The sequence below is a fragment of the Panthera leo genome, chromosome C1 (genome assembly GCF_018350215.1).
Source record: "Panthera leo isolate Ple1 chromosome C1, P.leo_Ple1_pat1.1, whole genome shotgun sequence".
In the NCBI taxonomy this organism is placed as follows: Eukaryota; Metazoa; Chordata; class Mammalia; order Carnivora; family Felidae; genus Panthera; species Panthera leo.
Window position 1 is genome coordinate 52,138,519 of NC_056686.1, and position 17,417 is coordinate 52,155,935.

The 17,417-nt window shown below is 40.0% G+C and overlaps 1 protein-coding gene across 1 annotated transcript in view; it reads left to right on the forward strand.

The window, feature by feature from the left end:
* The first annotated feature begins 8,121 nt into the window (after nucleotides 1–8,121).
* The window catches only part of ROR1 (receptor tyrosine kinase like orphan receptor 1), a 329,138-nt gene continuing 319,842 nt past the window's right edge, over nucleotides 8,122–17,417 (forward strand). The window contains exons 1-3 of the mRNA XM_042948610.1: nucleotides 8,122–8,188; nucleotides 9,638–9,763; nucleotides 10,104–10,230. Coding sequence (XP_042804544.1) covers nucleotides 8,122–8,188; nucleotides 9,638–9,763; nucleotides 10,104–10,230 — 320 coding nt within the window. The remainder of the gene's footprint in view (nucleotides 8,189–9,637; nucleotides 9,764–10,103; nucleotides 10,231–17,417) is intronic.

The following is a 17,417-nucleotide window of genomic DNA, read 5'->3' on the forward strand; positions in this document are numbered from 1 at the left end:
GTCGTATAGCAGAATTTCTGCCCTTGGCACAGATCAAGCCTGAAGCCAATTTCTTAAAAATCACGGATACCTTAACTGAGGAGCTTAAAACGCTGAAGGTGGTTGCTCCACAGTTAAACAAAAGCACCCTCTGGTTCCTTTGTGACTGCTAATGCAATTGTCTTTCCATCTTTTAAGATGGCCCTCCTCCTTTTCCTCCTCCTGGTCTCCTAGTTAATTCAGGTTTGTTTGTTTGTTTATTTTTGAGAGAGAGAGAGTGAGCATGTGGGGGGGGGGCAGAGAGAGAGAGAGAGAGAGAGAGAGAGACAGTCCCAGGCAGGCTCCGTGCTGCCAGGGCAGAGCCCAAAGCCCAACGTGGGGCTCAAACTCACGAACCATGAGATTATTATCTGAGCTGACACCAAGAGTTGGATGCTTAACCAACTGAGCCCCCTAGGCGCCCCGATTTGTACTTATTTTATAAGAAAAAAAACCATATGGGTCTGGTAAGTTGGTAATGTTGAAGGCTGACAATCACATAGAAGGTACCTCTTAGACTGATGAAATGTGTGAGTGTGTTTGAATTTTCTCTTAACTAGCATTAAGACACTGTGGCTCTCTCCTGGGTGAGTGGCAGGGGAGACTAGACTTCACTTGGCCAAAGCAGCAGGCAACTAATAGAACGTTTCTGCTCCCCTCAAAGAAAGGTAGTCATGTGTCTGTACTTCCAACTGAACTCCAATTTCCATTCTGCTTTGAAATCTTGCTTGCTCTGTCAGGGAGAGCCATATGACAAATGTTCAGTATGTCAGATTTGTTTTCCTTTTAAACTACATATGAATTTGACCTCCACAGTAGGGCTGCATTAATTTCCCAAAGCTCTTCCAGTAATTGTATTCTTTTTTTTTTTAAATGTGCATACTATTATTCTTTTTTGAGTTGCGTTATGACTGGTGTTTTGAAAGTGGTTGGAGGATTACTGGTTGCATATGGGATGATGTGTACGTGATGTACATTTCCAGATGTAAACAGCCGCTGATGTTCATTATATAGTTTGTATAGCTATTTTACTCATTTTACCAGACTCTACTCAGTCCTTTACAGCCAACAGAGTATGTTTTCTTCCTTCAACTAAGTTAAGTTTGGATAAACTTTTCTGACAAGCAGCATTCATTTTGTCATGCTGATATTTATATTGATCATTACTTGCTTGTGACTGCGAGAATAAAGCATGTATCTAAATGTGTGTGTGCTAAGTTACTCTTCCTGTTGTGTTTGTATGGTGACTAGTTCATACATTAATGGGCTACCCATACCATCCATTCACAGTTTCACACGTCAAATCTATATGTCTAGGGTGCTTGTGAATAAGTTTCCCTTATTTTAAGAAAACAGTTGATTCATTTAGGGAAGAGAGAGGCAGGTGAGGTAGATAGGGAAGCCATATCATGAGTATATTTCTAAGAGGAGCTATTCTAGAATGTTTTTGGTGAAAGAATATCTTCTCTGTATCATCTATTTATCCATCTTTGTATCTACCGATTGATCTATTGATCTCTATCCATTTATCCATTAATCTATCTGTAAAACAAATATTCCAAACACTGAAGACACATGAGGAGTATAGATCTTGACAGAGATTACTACTTCCAACAGAAATCTCTGAAAGCATCAAGTGGAGACAGATTATTAAGTGGTGTTGATGAGTATTCTTTTGATCTTTTCCATCTCTCCATCACCCCATCTTCTTCTTTTTATTATTATTATTTTTAATTTACATCCAAGTTAGTTAGCATATAGTGCAACAATGATTTCAGGGGTAGATTCCTTAGTGCCCCTTACCCATTTAGCCCATCCCCCCTCCCACAACCCCTCCAGGAACCCTCTGTTTGTTCTCCATATTTAAGAGTCTCTTCTGTTTTGTCCCTCTCCCTGTTTTTATATTATTTTTGTTTCCCTTCCCTTGTGTTCATCTGTTCTGACCATCACCCCCTCTTCTTAAACTGTTTTTTTAAATGTTTATTTATTTTTTGAGAGACAGAGAAGGACAGAAGGCGAGCAGGAGAGGGACAGAGAGAGAGGGAGATACAGAATTCAAAGCAGGCTCCAGGCTCCAAGCTGTTAGCACAGAGCCTGACACAGGGCTTGAACCCATAAACTGAGGTCATGACCTGGGCCGAAGTTGGATGCTTAGCAGACTGAGCCACCCAGGCACCGTGTCTTCTTAAATAGTTTTTAAATAAGTTTACTCTAATTAAAGATGTACAAATAATGTACATCTATTAAATAAAATAGAGAAACATTGGGAAAGTGAGAAACTATTCAGTCTCCCTTAAGCTTATATAACAAACACAAATAATCACTTTTAGCATTTTGGTATATTTCCTTCCAGCCTCTCTTGCCCTATGCATACTTTTAAAAAAATTCCATCAGTGTGATCATCTTGTATATTATTTTGTGTCAAGCTTTTTTCACTTAACATGAAAATATTATTTTTTCCAAGTCTTTATAAATATTGTCTTTTATATCTCTGTGATATCACACTGAGTGGGCACAACCCAAATTGTTTAGTTAGCTGTCTCTCTATGGTTGGATTACGTAGGGTATTTCACCTGCACTATTTTTGAAAATGAAACAACAACAAAGCAACAGCAAAAAAACTTGGTTGAAGTCCAGGATGGACCAGAAAAATGGCTATATATTTTAATAGTCTATTACATTTTTCACATGGAAATGTGAGGACAAAACCCCTCTGCGTCTATGAGTCCATATTAAACTCTAATTAAGGAAGTGTTTATGAACAGCCGACAGATCAGTTAGAAATGAGGGCTGGTAAATGGAGTCATTTTGTTTTATGAGGGAACCTCAGAGATTTAAGCCCCAGATCCCTCAATTTTGAGTCAGTTTTGATTTCATGGGTTAGTCCATGATACACTGTGATTTTGCCTTACAGAGTGTTCAGATTGAGACAGTAAGTCTTCCTTACTCAATTTGCAAAATCTGTGAAATAGGACCCCAGTCAATCTAGAAAAGTCTGCTTGCCTGTTTAGATATTTATGAATAATCTTTCAGTACGGAGTAGAAAAGTATTTATAGTTGTAGATTGAAGGTAAATTCTTCCAATGCTCCTTGTTTTTTTCCTTTAAAAATTTAGGTAATAAAAAATGCATTCTTCTTCTCCCTGAGGAAGCAACCTGGCATTGGACTCTGAATAAGTCCTGAGTCTGGATAAGACAGCTGGGGCTGACCTCCTCTTCCACCACTTACCGCAGGGTGACCTTGGGCAAGCTATTGGAATTAGACTGGGTGTCAATTTTCTCATCTGGAAAATGGGAATAAAACTACTCATTCATAGGTTTGTTGGGATGGTTTACATAAGTTACAACCAGGAGGAAATCAATAGTGCTTATTATAGTATTGTTTTTTTGACCAGGCTCCTGGAGCTCTGCATTTTGAGGGCTTTAGACCAACTTCAGTGGCATTCCTAACATTCCTCAGTGAGTGGCTTTTCTCTGAGCACTCCTTCCCCAACTGGCTTATGTTAATGGTACCACTTTTTGATAACTGGCTACCACTTTTTGAGGGAGTTCTTTATGCCAGGTGCTTTCCATGTATTATGAAATATAATTCACATCACCATTTAAGAAGTATATATTTTTTATTATCCACTTTTCACAGGTGAAGAAACTAAAGCCAATAAAGATTCGGTAACATGCTCAGGGTCATAAAATTGCTAAATATGGATCTAGGAACTAAATTCTTGTCTGGCTTATTTGCCACTGTTCTGCTTTTGTTAATTCTTTTAAGGAGGAGCCTTTTATACTTTTAGATTTCTTACAGAATTTTAGTGCAGTTGCCTGAACAATGGACGGCTTTAGCAAATGGTTTTGTTGGTTTTTTATTCTTTTAAGTTTTTAAAAATAAATTGAGCCCCACCCCACGTGGGGCTGAAACTCATGATCCCGAGATCAAAAGTCTCACGCTCCTCTGACTGAGCCAGCCAGGCACCCCTGTTCTTTGTTTTTTAAAAATGAATGAATGAAGAAGTGATCTTGTGGATAAGAGAACTTGGAACTTTTCTCCAACAGAAAACCGGAAGTACTGTTTTTTAATGACCATGAAATTATGAGTCTTAGAATTGTGTTCTGCTTCTGGACAGAACATTGCACATGATAAAATGATAGATTTTTAATTTTTTGCATATGAAACTATTTCATATGAAACCAATTTTAGGGACTTGGTATTTGAGATCCTCATTTGAGAAAATCTAGATGAGCATTATATAGGTAATTGTTGAAGCAACTTCAATTTAAACAAAGGCTATAACTAATTGTAGGTCTGGTTTTGGCCATCTGTTTAATAGACATGTATTTAGCATATGCATTGTGTCAAGTCTTCTGCTGGGCACTAAAGGCTTAAGGATGAGTATGATGGTTCCTTTGAATGCTCTGCCTTTGGCTCTCTGAGGTCCAGCAATCTTTTTATTTGTTGGAGAGAGGATTTTATGCATTTTCCTGGTTTCAGCTACCCTCTCATGCTAATGACCACTATATCTTTAACACAACCCCTTCCCTTTTAGCTCAGTTACTCAGCTCTTTGCTGGATATGTCCACATGGATGTTTCAGACACCTCCAAACTTAATTTGTCAACTAATTCCCAGCACCTCCTGTGCCCCAACTTTGTATCTGTTATATATTTTATCTCAGTTGGTGGCATGACTGTCCTCTCCTTCATCCAAACTAAAACACCAGAAGTAATCTTTGGGGTTTTTTCCTCCCTTACTAAGTTAGCCAGTCATCAATCCTGCTGGTTTTCCCAGCTAAAATAAATCCTAAGAACCATGAAGGATTTGAGATTTTATCCCACTTGCAAATAAATTAGTTAGCCTGCCACAGTTTCATGGATGCTGGCAGAAGACATGAGATTCCTGGGCTAGAGACAAAGGAATTTATTAGTGATAGCAGTAGCCGGAGTGTTAGCATTCTCTTGCACCAGTTCCCATACAGTATCATGAAGAGGGCCAGATGACACCTACACATGCAGTGCGTTGTGTTACAGGAGAGGAACCTGAGCTTAGGGAACCCAAACCTTTTATGTTGGACAATAAGCACGCTTTCCCTTTGCTCCAGAGGAGGACCAGATCTTCCAAAGCTGTTTTCCATGTAAACATCTTTGAAAAGATAATCTGGAACCAAGGGCAACCAGTGCATTGATTACAGTATGTACAGAAACTCAAGAGACCCGTGGAGAATTGTCTTGTATCTGTTTCCTCTGTACCTTCCTTGTACCATCAGATCAGGCCAACCAATTCTCCCAGGAGTATTGCAAAAACTTCTTAACTGGTCTCCCTAGGTCTTCACATCAGTCCCCCACACCATGCTGGGATATCCTCCTGAGACAAATTTGATTGTGCCACTTTCCTGCTTTAAACCATTTACGTCCTCCTCATTGTCTGTGGGAAAAGCCCAAGCTCCTTACCATGACACGAATGGGGTTCTCAGAGCAGACTCTTCTAGTCTCAGGGAAAGGCTGCATATCGCAGTTGTTGCCTCCATTACTGCCCGTTACTTACCTATGTGGCCTCAGTTTCCCCATCTGTAACATTAGGATGGTGAACTTTCCTCCCGGGTTATCATGAGGCTTGAGTCAGCCTCACACATAGTAAGTCCTCAGTAAATGTTGCCTGTTATGGTTGTATCTTTATACTCTTTCTCACTTGTTAAGATCTGGCCACATGGTTTTCTGTTCATTCAGTGCTGCTTTTCACCACAGGTAGTGCTTTTGCCCCTGCTGTCCCCCAATCCCTATTGCCTGGGTTCAGGCTGGTTAGACACATCCTCTCTCCTAGCTCTTGAATTTGCTACGTATGTCTCAGCTATTGAGCTGGAGGTATCTGTTAACGAGTCAGTTATTGCCTCTAGACTATGAGCTTTGTGAGGATGGGCTGTCTTATGTGTCTTTGTGTAGCCGGCCATAGCACATGTTGAAAAAATGTTGAATGAGTAAATGAAAGAATAAAAGGAGTTCACAGTCTACTGAGGTGTTTGGAGGCTGGGGATGAGGGATGGAAGGCAGTTAAGTAGCTTAATAACAGTGAAGGGAATCTGAGTAAGTGTTGGGTTGAGGTGAAAATTAGGTCCTACAGGAGTCTAGTGCAGGGAGTTTGCTCGTTGAGTAAGTTCATATGGTTAGGAAGCCTGTTTAAAGTTATCTATCGAATGAGAGAAAGCAGTCCCTTCTGTGTGATTCTAATTATTCCCTTTCCTAAAAGAAGCTATTGCAAGTGGAAGGTCATGCAATCTGCCTTCTTGTAAGATTTTCAATTCCTCAGAAGACAATGAATTCTCTGTTACCTGGTGGAATGGGTAGAATGGAACTTCTTTTTAATTAAATCGTCTCTGCAACAGAAAGTGACTTTATCTCTCTTTCTGAAGTTCCCCAGGTCTCCAAGACTTGGCTCAAATCACCTTCCTTGAATTTACTATCCCCCTGGTGCACCCTGAATTGTTAGTTATAATTTTATGTGAACATATCTAGTTCCCTAGTGAGATCAAGACTCTGGGAATTTATATTTGTTTCCTGAAATATGTAACATTCTGCTTTTGAATTACGAAGTCACTGTATATATATTTATTGACTGACTGGGATACTCCAGATATGCGATAATAACTTTTGAATAATTAGAACACAGCCCTAGTCTCAGAATGCCAGTGATCTCTAGGACTTCATGTTCCCTGCAATAGTAGCTTCTCAATGCATGGTATTAAATGTCTAATCTGCAAGTTTCAATTTTTTTTGAAATAAAAGCTGAAGCGTGTGTGTGTGTGTGTGTGTGTGTGTGTGTGTGTGTGTGTATTTGGAAAATATTGATAAATAAAAGCCCCTAAAATAACCTGATATCCAAACCTAGTGATAAATACTTTTAGTATTTATACTATGTCTCTAGTCTCTCTTCCTTTGCTTTATGTTATTACTTCTCTGTTTCTCTCTCTTAACATAAGTGGGGTCATATTTTACCACTCATCTGGCAATCTGCTTTCCCCCCCTTACCATCAGTAGATATTTATTAAAAGTGGTGGTGCTGAAGAATTTCTTGTAGCCTGCTGTTTCAGCCCTTGACCCACCATTTTGCCTGCTTGTCACTACCTGTCCTTTCTTGATTTCTGTTAGTCTCTCTGGATTGACTCATCACTGTGTTCTGATCTTTGATACCTGCATATATCTTTTTATTTTTTTTAACGTTTTTATTTATTTTTGAGACAGAGAGAGACAGAGCATGAACGGGGGAGGGTCAGAGAGAGGGAGACACAGAATCTGAAACAGGCTCCAGGCTCTGAGCTGTCAGCACAGAGCCCGACGCGGGGCTTGAACTCATGGACCGTGAGATCATGACCTGAGCCGAAGTCGGCCACTTAACCGACTGAGCCACCCAGGTGCCCCTGATACCTGCATATATCTTGATAATAAGCTCCAATTTTTTACAGCATCCTCTGTGTCCCAAATACTTGTATGTATTTTAAACACCTTAAAAATCTGTTTTCTGATAGACTGAATATTTGTTAATATTCATTTTATAGACCCCCCCCCCCATTTGGTCAAGGGGTTTAATAACTGTAAAAGGTCATGAAGGTAGAAGTGGATCTTATAGTCTTTATGCCCAACACCCTCTCTGGTATGTGAAATCGCCACCCTGTCTTCACACTACTTAGCTTCAAACTTTTTCTGGAATATTGGTTTTTTAGGGGCTGTGTCTAATCAGCTTTTGGCTCTGTTATATCCCTCCAATGGCATCACAAGCTACACTCTTTGGTCAACATAGTAAATTTCTTATGCTTTGTGTGTGTGTGTGTGTGTGTGTGTGTGTGTATGTTTGAGAAAAGTTGTGGCCCTTGCTTTCATTCCTTGTGGTGGACTGCCCCTCACATCTGTTTTCAACCCCCAACCCCTATACCAGAGTTATATCCTATTAACTCAATGCACCTTTTCTTTGTAATTCATGTCAATTTTCCTTCTAGCCACCTGCACAGTCTCTGCCTCTCTCTCTGGCTTGCTCTCAAGGCTGTGAGTAACTTCTTTGTGTGTTTGCTGTTTTTGATAACCTCAGCCCAAGATTTAATGTCAAGGTGGGAGCCCTATTAAAGATGCTATTAATCATCCCGCCTGTGTTTGAAGATTTCCGTGTTGGCAAGCGGGCAGATAGAAGTAGCTGTATGTTTCCCAACCAGATGTACTGGTAGCTGGGATGGGGGCATTCAGCTGAAGCACATTCCTATCATTATTTGGCAAAGAATGGGCCAGTGAGATTAATATAATAATCCTTGTTTGTGATCCAGATTCGTCAGCTGAATCATAGAGCCTCAGTGTTGGAAAGGACCTTAAAACCATCTACTCCAACTGCATGATTTTATACTTGAGGAAACTGAGGTACCAGGTAAAGGACTGAAAATTATAGAATACCAAGGCTGCGAGGAACTTTTGGTGTGACCTCACCCAACTCTGTTATTTTTTTAAAACATTTTTTAATGTTTATTTATTTTTGACACACACACACACACACAGAGAGAGAGACAGAGCATGAGTGGGGGAGGGGCAGAGAGAGAGGGAGACACAGAATCCGAAGCAGGCTCCAGGCTCCAAGCTGACAGCACAGAGCCCGACACGGGGCTCAAACTCATGGACTGCGAGATCATGACCTGAGCCGAAGTCGGACGCTCAAACGACTGAGCCACCCAGGTGCCCCAACTCTGTTATTTTTTAAACTTTTTTTTGAAGTTTATTTAAAGTTTTTGCAACTTTATTTTTGAGAGGGAGAGAGGGAGAGAGAGTGCACCCAGGGAAGGGTCAGAGAGAGAGAGAGAGAGAGAGAGAGAGAGAGAGAGAATCCTAAGCAGGCTCCACACTGCCACTGTGGAGCCTGATGCAGGAACATCAAAGCATCAGAGCATGAACCATGAGATCATGACTTGAGCCAAAGTTGGATGCTTAACCAACTGAGCCACCCAAGTGCCCCTCCCTGCTCTCTTATTTTATGGGGAAGGATAATGAGACTTAATGTCACATGGCTTGTTACTGCAGAGCAAGGACTCCACTGGATTCCTGACCTCATGCCTAGGAGGGGTGACCTATCTCAGTCTCCAGGGTGGATTTGTTGGATTTGGCTGGTAGGCAAGCATCCTTTCTCCCACTCCTTGTGTTGTGGGTCATGTTTAGTTCTGGCTGGGGAGAAGGAAGTTTCTTTTTCTTTCTTTCTTTCGGTCATGTTTAGTTCTGGCTGGGGAGAAGGAAGTTTTTCTTTCTTTCTTTCTTTCTTTCTTTCTTTCTTTCTTTCTTTCTTTCTTTCTTTCTTTCTTTCAGAGAGTGAGCACACCCAAGTGGGGAAGGGGCAGAGAGAGAGAGAGAGAAAGAGAGAGAGAGAGAGAGAGAGAGAATCTTAAGCAAGAGCCCAATGTGGGGCTCGATCTCACCACCCTGGGATCATGACCTGAACCAAAATCAAGAGTTGGATGCTCAACTGACTAAGCCACCCAGGCGCCCCAGGAAGTTTCTTTCTTTTGATGAGGGTATAGACAGACTGAGTTCCCTGATGACCCTTCAGTTTGATTCCCAAGGGTCTCTGTTTGAATTCTCAGTCTGGTGTTCTTTCTTCTGCCCTCTCAGTCCTACAGAGGTCATCTTCTTCCCTGGTAGATAGGACTGCCTTCTCTAGTGTGGCAGGAGTGAGGGAACCAGTGAGGGGAACCCGGGAGAGAAGAAGCAACGGAGTGAGGCAAGAAGTGCTGGCAGGTGAGAGGTGCTGATGGCTTGCTTTGGGATGTGGGTTTTTAGAGGATTTCAACTTTGCAGTGAAGACAGGATTTGAAGAATCCCCTCTGTGGTAGGAAAGGAGGAAAGGAGTGTTTTCCACATCTTTTACAAAGTGTTTCACCGGAGAACTCCTACTTATCCTTCGTGACCTAGCTCAGATAGACCGGTTCACTCTTTTGCTGTTTTGAGGGGTTATAGCCTATGGATTGGATTAGGGGAAAGATGAGGTTTGTAAAGAGGTCTTTCTGGTCCTTCCAGTACTAAAGCCCCTTGGACAAGTGCCAGGGAGATTCATCTCCCAGAGATTCCTGTGCTCTAGGTGGTGGTGGAGGCTTCCTGCCAGAAGGATCTGAGGCAGAGGACGTGAAAGCTGCCACGCCAGCGTCTCTGTGCGTCTGGCAGTGCAACAAAGAACTTCTGTCTGTCCTACAAGGCTGGCTGGGTCGGTAAGACCCACTTCAGCTGAAAGCCACTATAATGTAGCAAGCTGATAATTAAAATTCTAATTTATGAATTAAAGAAAACATGGCGCTGTGTTACTGAAATATTAAAGTACAGCTGTCGTGACTCTACTATTGTTTCCTCCTACAGATCTGTGGCTTTCCCACACACCTCCTTTGTTTTAGGCCTTGATTCAGACATAATCTTTATAGGAAATAAGTCCCATGTGTCTACTCATTGGTTGGATGATGCATCCAATGATCTTTTGTGATGAGGAAATAAAAGGTGGTGTCTTCAAATTATGTGAGGTGGTGAGTGGCATCTCATCAATAGTAGAGGTAAATAGAACTCCTGGAAAAGCTTTCGAGAGCTCCCATTTTGTTTACCTAGTGATTAAAAACATGAAGGCCAAATAGAAAAGAAAACTTTGCTGAGGTAGACCATCAACCTGAACTTATGGATTGATTTATTTCCTTGCATGCTCTGAGAAAACGGCCACTTGTCGCTTTCTGTTATTAATAAAGAGGTCACTTTATCATTAAGCCTTTGAATCTGCATTTAATGGCCAAAGCAGATGGTTATAATTTCTGGCTTAGTGTGGCCACCTTATTAATAACAAAGAACTGATGGAAAGGAAAAGGCTTCTTCATTTTTAACTCCAGAAGCATAACACAAATGTTTTCCAGCCTTTCTTTGTGTGGAGAGCAGACCCAGTGACTGCAGTAAGATCCTGTTACACATTTGAAAAAAAACTTTTGAGAGTGAAGGTAACTCCATTTGAATCCTTCTTTTGTTAAACTTTAAAGGGACACTATAACTATATGCTCCCCACTTCATGGGGAAGATATTTTGAAGGAAGCTCCTGGATTATATTTAAAAGTAAATTAATATTTTAATAACATAAAGAAAACAGTAGAAAACATCCACCTCATTTCAGATAGTAGAGGTCTGTGGTACTTTCTAAAATTATTCTGTTTGCTTACACTATTTTAAACTGGTTTTTGAATTTAATTACTAGGCTTGGGTGAGTGTATCACGTATCTTATTTTGGTTCTTTTTAAATTCACTTGGATTTTTGTGAAAAAACAATGGCAAAAATGCATGGTAGCAGATTTCTGCTTGATCCACTGAGTCTGTATACTCCCCTATAATGAGGGGGCATTTGAAATCATGATGATCACACAGGCAATTTTTTGTTACATTCTAGCATTTTTAGGAAAGTTTGGGAACAACTTATATTCATGAAGACGGAATGATTTAGAATCCTAACGCACCTGGTAAACAAGGCACAGAAATTCTGGGAATTCTTCACATAAGGCTCAGAAGAGCACTTTAATTGACTGACTTACCCTACAACTTATTTGTATTTCAGGCTATTTGCCGTATCCTGGGGTCTGTTATGGCAATGAACTCCTGATCCTTTAGATGAGTAGAATGTGGTGAGTGTGCTATGCCTGCCTCTGAAATAAGGAAAGAGTGCTGAATTTTAGGGATACAAAGATCTTCAAAGATTACTTTGTCTACTTGTTTTCAATATTTTTTCTACTAATGATGCCTTTTAGAAGAGCTCTCCATAACCCATATTTAGAAATAGTTTGAATTTCAAATTATTAACAATAATGATTTGTTTTTCCCCCATTTTTATTAATCAAAGACATATATAACAACCCATTGAGTTCATTTGGTTATTTGTTCATTCAACATTTAGTGTGTATTGCTTTTGACTAGGCATTGTGCTGGGGCATAGGGAATCAAAGGTAGTGATGGCCATCAGACTTATTACTATGCTAGAAATAGTGGGTGGATGATTGTTATTCATACCTTCTCAGACTTCTGGATATCTAGACCAATCCATGGCTAAGCCATCATGCTTTGTTTTCTTTTTAAAATTTTTGAAATATTGTAGGCATACAGAAAAACAAAACCAGGGTGCCTGGGCGGCTCAGTTGGCTTAGTGTCTGATTCCTGATTTTGGGCTCAGGTCATGATCTTACAGTTTGTGAGATTGAACCCCATGTTGGGCTCTGTACTGACAGCATGGAGTCTGCTTGGGATTCTCCCTCTCCCTCTCTCCCTCTGTTCTTCCCCACCCCCCCCGCCCCAGTAAATAAATAAACATTAAAAAAAAGAAAAGCAAAACCAAAAAAAACCCAGACAAATTCCTTTTCAGATACAACCACTTTGCCTGATTTGCCTCAGATATTTTTTTAAAAATTTTTTAACGTTTATTTATTATTGAGAGACAGAGAGACACAAAGCGTGAGCAGGGGAGGGGTAGAGAGAGGGGAAGACATAGAATCTAAAGTAGGCTCCAGGCTCTGAGCTGTCAGCACAGAGACTGACGCTGGGCTCGAACTCAAAGACCGTGAGATCATGACCCAAGCCGAAGTCAGTCGCCTAACCAACTGAGCCACCCAGGCGCCCCTTAGATATTTTTTAAGAAAGAAAATTTTATAGATACAATGGAAGCTCTCCATGTACCCTTCTTAAATCCTGTTTATTTTCTTCTCTAGAGGTCATCTCTCAGCTAAATTTAGTGTCTTTTCATTTCCATGCGTGCTTCTATACTTTGGTGCTAAGTATGTATAAATCCACAAATGATATATGGCATTGTCCTACTGATTTTTAAACTTTATATTCATGGTAACTTACTGTACCTGATCTTTCACAGCTTCCTCTTGTTGTTCAGCTTTAAGCATTTGATATTTAACCTTGTTAATTTAGGAACTTCATGTTAATTTAGAAAGTTATTTTAACTGACATACAGTAACTGTTCTATTATATGACCATTTAACAATTAACATATTCATTCTCCTGGGTTTTTTTTTTTTTTTTTTTTGGTATTATAAACAATGCTGCTGTGAAACATTTTGACCTTTTGTGAACCTGTGGAAACATTTCTCCAGGCCATATACCTAGGAGTACAGTGGAGTATGAGTGTTTCTGTCCTTCCTCAATATCACTGAATTGTGTTCCAAATGCCCTATGCCAATGAGAACTCCTGTCTACTGTAGCATTTCCTTATGCTCCTCAGCTATTCCAACTCTTTGTATTAGAAGTACTTTTAGTTTTTGCTTATTCGATGGGTATACACTATGATAATTGGGATGCACAAAGATATGCCAAAAGTTGAGTAAAGATGTTGAGAAAAGGCTGGGGATTTTTCTTCTTTTCCTCCTGTTCTAGCTCTATTGTAAGGCAGGTTTGAGTTTCTGGTTGGGTAGGGTCATCGTCCTCAAAGGCTACTTTGGCCTTAATTAGCTTGCAATGCATGCATAGAACACGTTCTTATGGACCTTCCAAAGGAAAATAAAAGTGCAAAATCAAACTCATAGAATCCATGTTTGGAGGTGGGTAGTGATGGTCACTATGGCCTGACCTACAGTGGATTCCTTGTAAGAGACTGACCTGGGTCTCTGCTCTAGCAGAGACTGCTGTCAGCTTGTCTTCGGGCTTTCGTGTTCTCATCCATAAAATGAGAGGTGGCATTACTCATTCTTTCTTCAAATGCTAATTTTTTTTTTTTTTGGTCTCAAAATTCCATGTTTCTAAATACTGATGCCCCTTGGTCTTTAAAATGGTTTTTGAGTCACTGGTACTCAGTTTGTCTTGAGAACAGAGGAACTTATGCAGGAGCCATGACTAAGTGAAGAGCAGATAAAAATGCTAAGAAGTCACCTTTAAAATTGCAATCAAAATTAAAATTATGTAGAGAAAGATCATTGTCACTTACATTAAGACAACTTGGGAGACAGAACAGCAATATATAAATTGCTCTCACTGCTTGATTTTTCTGTTTTATGAATTTTCTTTTATGGTCATATAGTAATATTCTTGGAATAAAATAATAAACATATGCAAACAATTATAAGCTCATTTGTTGGAAAAAAGAATCTGATTTACACAAAACATGTGTTGGGCAAAGGGGGAACACCTGTATATGAAAAATGATTTGTAATAATTTCTTAGATAATTCCTATAATCCTTTCCTGGGTTAAAGTTGGTGGATGATAAGTGTCTTTCTTTATGTACTGCCATTAGAAATATCCAGGAAAGATGGAAAACAACTAGACCAGCATCTTACATAGAAGCAGTGGCAAAGCTGAGTATAGAGCAATTCAACCTACCGTCTCTAGGTTTTAAGACCAAGAAAGAGGTGGAAAGCACAACCGGGAAGATTTTAACCATTAGGTCATGCAGATTATCCTATTCCAAAGGCATCTGACAAACCCATACTATTTGTCAGAGGCAACAATAAGACTGGGAATAATCGTAATGTTTATTACACTGGGTATCAAATATCTTCATTTTCTTTCAATGTGGGGGCAACGATGGAAGGTAGAAATAACTGCTGTGATTGATAGTGGAGGGTTCAGATAGGTTAAAAAACTTGCCCCACCTGAGGGGCCAGTCAATGGTGCTGCCTGCATTTGCCCCAGTCTGTTGCACTGTGCTGGGACAGGCATGTGCGCACCCTTGCCCTGGGAAGCTCTCCTATATAGAGCGGAAAGCGGTCCCTCTGCACCTTTTCCACACGTTTATTTATTCTCATTCTGCCCTCCTGAGCACTCAGCATCAGAAGCCTGCGCCCTCTTTCACATGACAGCCCTTCACATCACTGAAGAGGGTTCTCGTGCCCATTTTCCAACCATCCCCTCCTCCCACCCCCTGCCTCAGTCTGTCATTTCTGCAAAACGTGGAGAGGTGTTTTTATTCACAGATGCCTTGGGAAATTTCATGGTTTTTAGACTCATGCTGAGTTTGTCCAGATGTGCCAATATTTGTCTTCCATGATATAAATTAATTGTCTAGAAGAGGAAGAAACCTTTGTAGGCACTTACTCACTAATGCAAACCAGTTCCTTTGGGTATTGATGGAAGGGAAAAAATTCAAAAATGAACCAGATCATTTTCACTAGGAGAGGGTAGAATTCACATCCTACTTTTAGGACAAATCTGTAGCATGACAGTTCAGCATTACCACATAGTTTCACCATGGGAAACTCAGGCTGACACTTGTAATAGAGCCCAGCTTTTATGTGAGAACATTGCAGAGATGGAAAAAGCGTGATACTCTTATGTTTTATTACCAAGCTCGGCGACCCAGTGTTTACAGCATAAGTGGCAACGAAATTTGTGCCTCCCAGACTTAGAAAAGTATTATTATTATTATAAGCTAAATAATTGTGACAAATGTTGAGTAAGGTTAAATTTATGGAAAAACACAAACTTTTAGGGTGAGGAATTCTAGGGATAAATGTAACTTAATTGTCAGTGCCTGGCATATAGGCACCTGAGTTTTCTTTGAGATCCAGAATGAAAAAAGCTATCCAGTGTGCAAGAACCTCAATATAATAATACCATGACCCCTCTACCCCCACCGTCACAATCATCAACTTAAGCAACAACTGTTTCTGATGTTTCTCAAACGCCTCTGATGTGGCTGGCAATGTGCTTTGCATCACGTTATTTCAGCAAACTCTCAAAATTCAGAAAGTAGGTACTATTATTAGCCTCATTTTACAGATGAGAAAAACGAGAGGTTAATTATCCTGCCCAAAGTCATGGATTTTGTGTGTAGCAGAGCAAGAATCTTTGTTCACACTTTGCTCCTATACCTTGTTTCTTTCTTGGCAAAATAGGCTATAAATTGAACATTAAACAGTGCACCGGGGACACATTAAGGAGTCTTTCACTGTAAATGGAACTTAAATGAAAATTTTCCCAGTATGAGATTTTCTTAGTGAGACACTCATTCTTAGAAAACTATTAACCTAAAGCTTATTATAAAGCATCTGTTTCCACATCCAAATATACCTTTTCTTATATTAGTATAATTCTCTATTAAAATCCCAGCATGAATTGGTTCACCCTAAGAGATAAAAGCAACATGATTTAGTATAAAGATTGCCAGCTTCTCAGAAGTAGGATGACATGAATTTTAGCGAGTGTTGTCCCTAACCTTCTGTGTGGTTTTGGTCTTGCCTCTAATGCGATCTGGGTCTCAGTGTTCCCATCTGTAAAATGTGGGTGTTGGATTAGGATCATGAAACTTCCTTCTAGATTTTCATAATGCATAGTGTTTAATGATTGCTAGCTTCAGGAAACCAAGTGTCTTTGTTTTTCTTCTTCTTCTTCTTCTTCTTCTTCTTCTTCTTCTTCTTCTTCTTCTTCTTCTTCTTTTTAATTTTAGAGAGAGTGTGCAAGCAGGAGAGAGGAGCAGACAGGGAGAAAGGGGGCATGGAGAGGGAGAGAATCTTAAGCAGTCTTCACACTGAGCTCGGAGCCTGACATAGGGCTCCATCCCACTACCCTGGGATCATGACCTGAGCCCAAATCAAAAGTCTGATGCTCAACCAACTGAGCTGCTGATGGACCCCCAGTGTCTTTGTTTTTTAATGAAAATAACAGATACCCAATCTCATGACAATCTTCTGCTTTAAATTTTTTATTCACAGAAGCTAAGAATATAGGACATATTACTGTCTGCTGCCCATCTCTTTTAAGTCACTTCTCTAACAAACCTGTCAGGGCTTCTCTAAATCTTAGCACCATTTAGGTGTGGCTGATTGCCTAGAAGGAGGAGGTTCCTGACTTCCTCCTCACATTGATTAGTGAATTGCAATCCACTGAAAAAGTGCTTGGCTTCTTCCTTCTTTACTTGGTGGACTTTTCACTTACTTTCCAGCAGCACTTTCTGGCAGCCAAATCTGGATGCAGGACAGGATGGAGATTTTAGAAATGGGTGATAACTGTCTGTCTTGTGAATTTCTTCTCTCTTTGCTTCCTTTCTCTCAAAGAGTGAAGTGCCCCCTTTTCACAGCACTTGAACACACATCCATTAGGAGTTTATCTTGAAGGCTAGTTAGTAACCATTTTTCTTTCACTTCTCTGGATTATAAACTCATCAGGGTACTGACAGAACATGCCTGGGTTTAGCTAGTATCTGGCATGTGGATGCTGCTTAATGGTGAATGAATGAATAAGAAAGGAAAAAAGTTGCATTTCTATATGTATACTAATGACAATGCTTTAAATTATATGAAAATACTCACTTATGAAACAGACAATTCAGATGTTTCCCTTTGACCATTCTTAACCTGATCTCCCTGACTGAAATTATCTTTTCCTCTCCTCTAAACAGTTATGTGTGCTATTTGGCAATTAATTATGTAGTGCCTCATGACATTTTT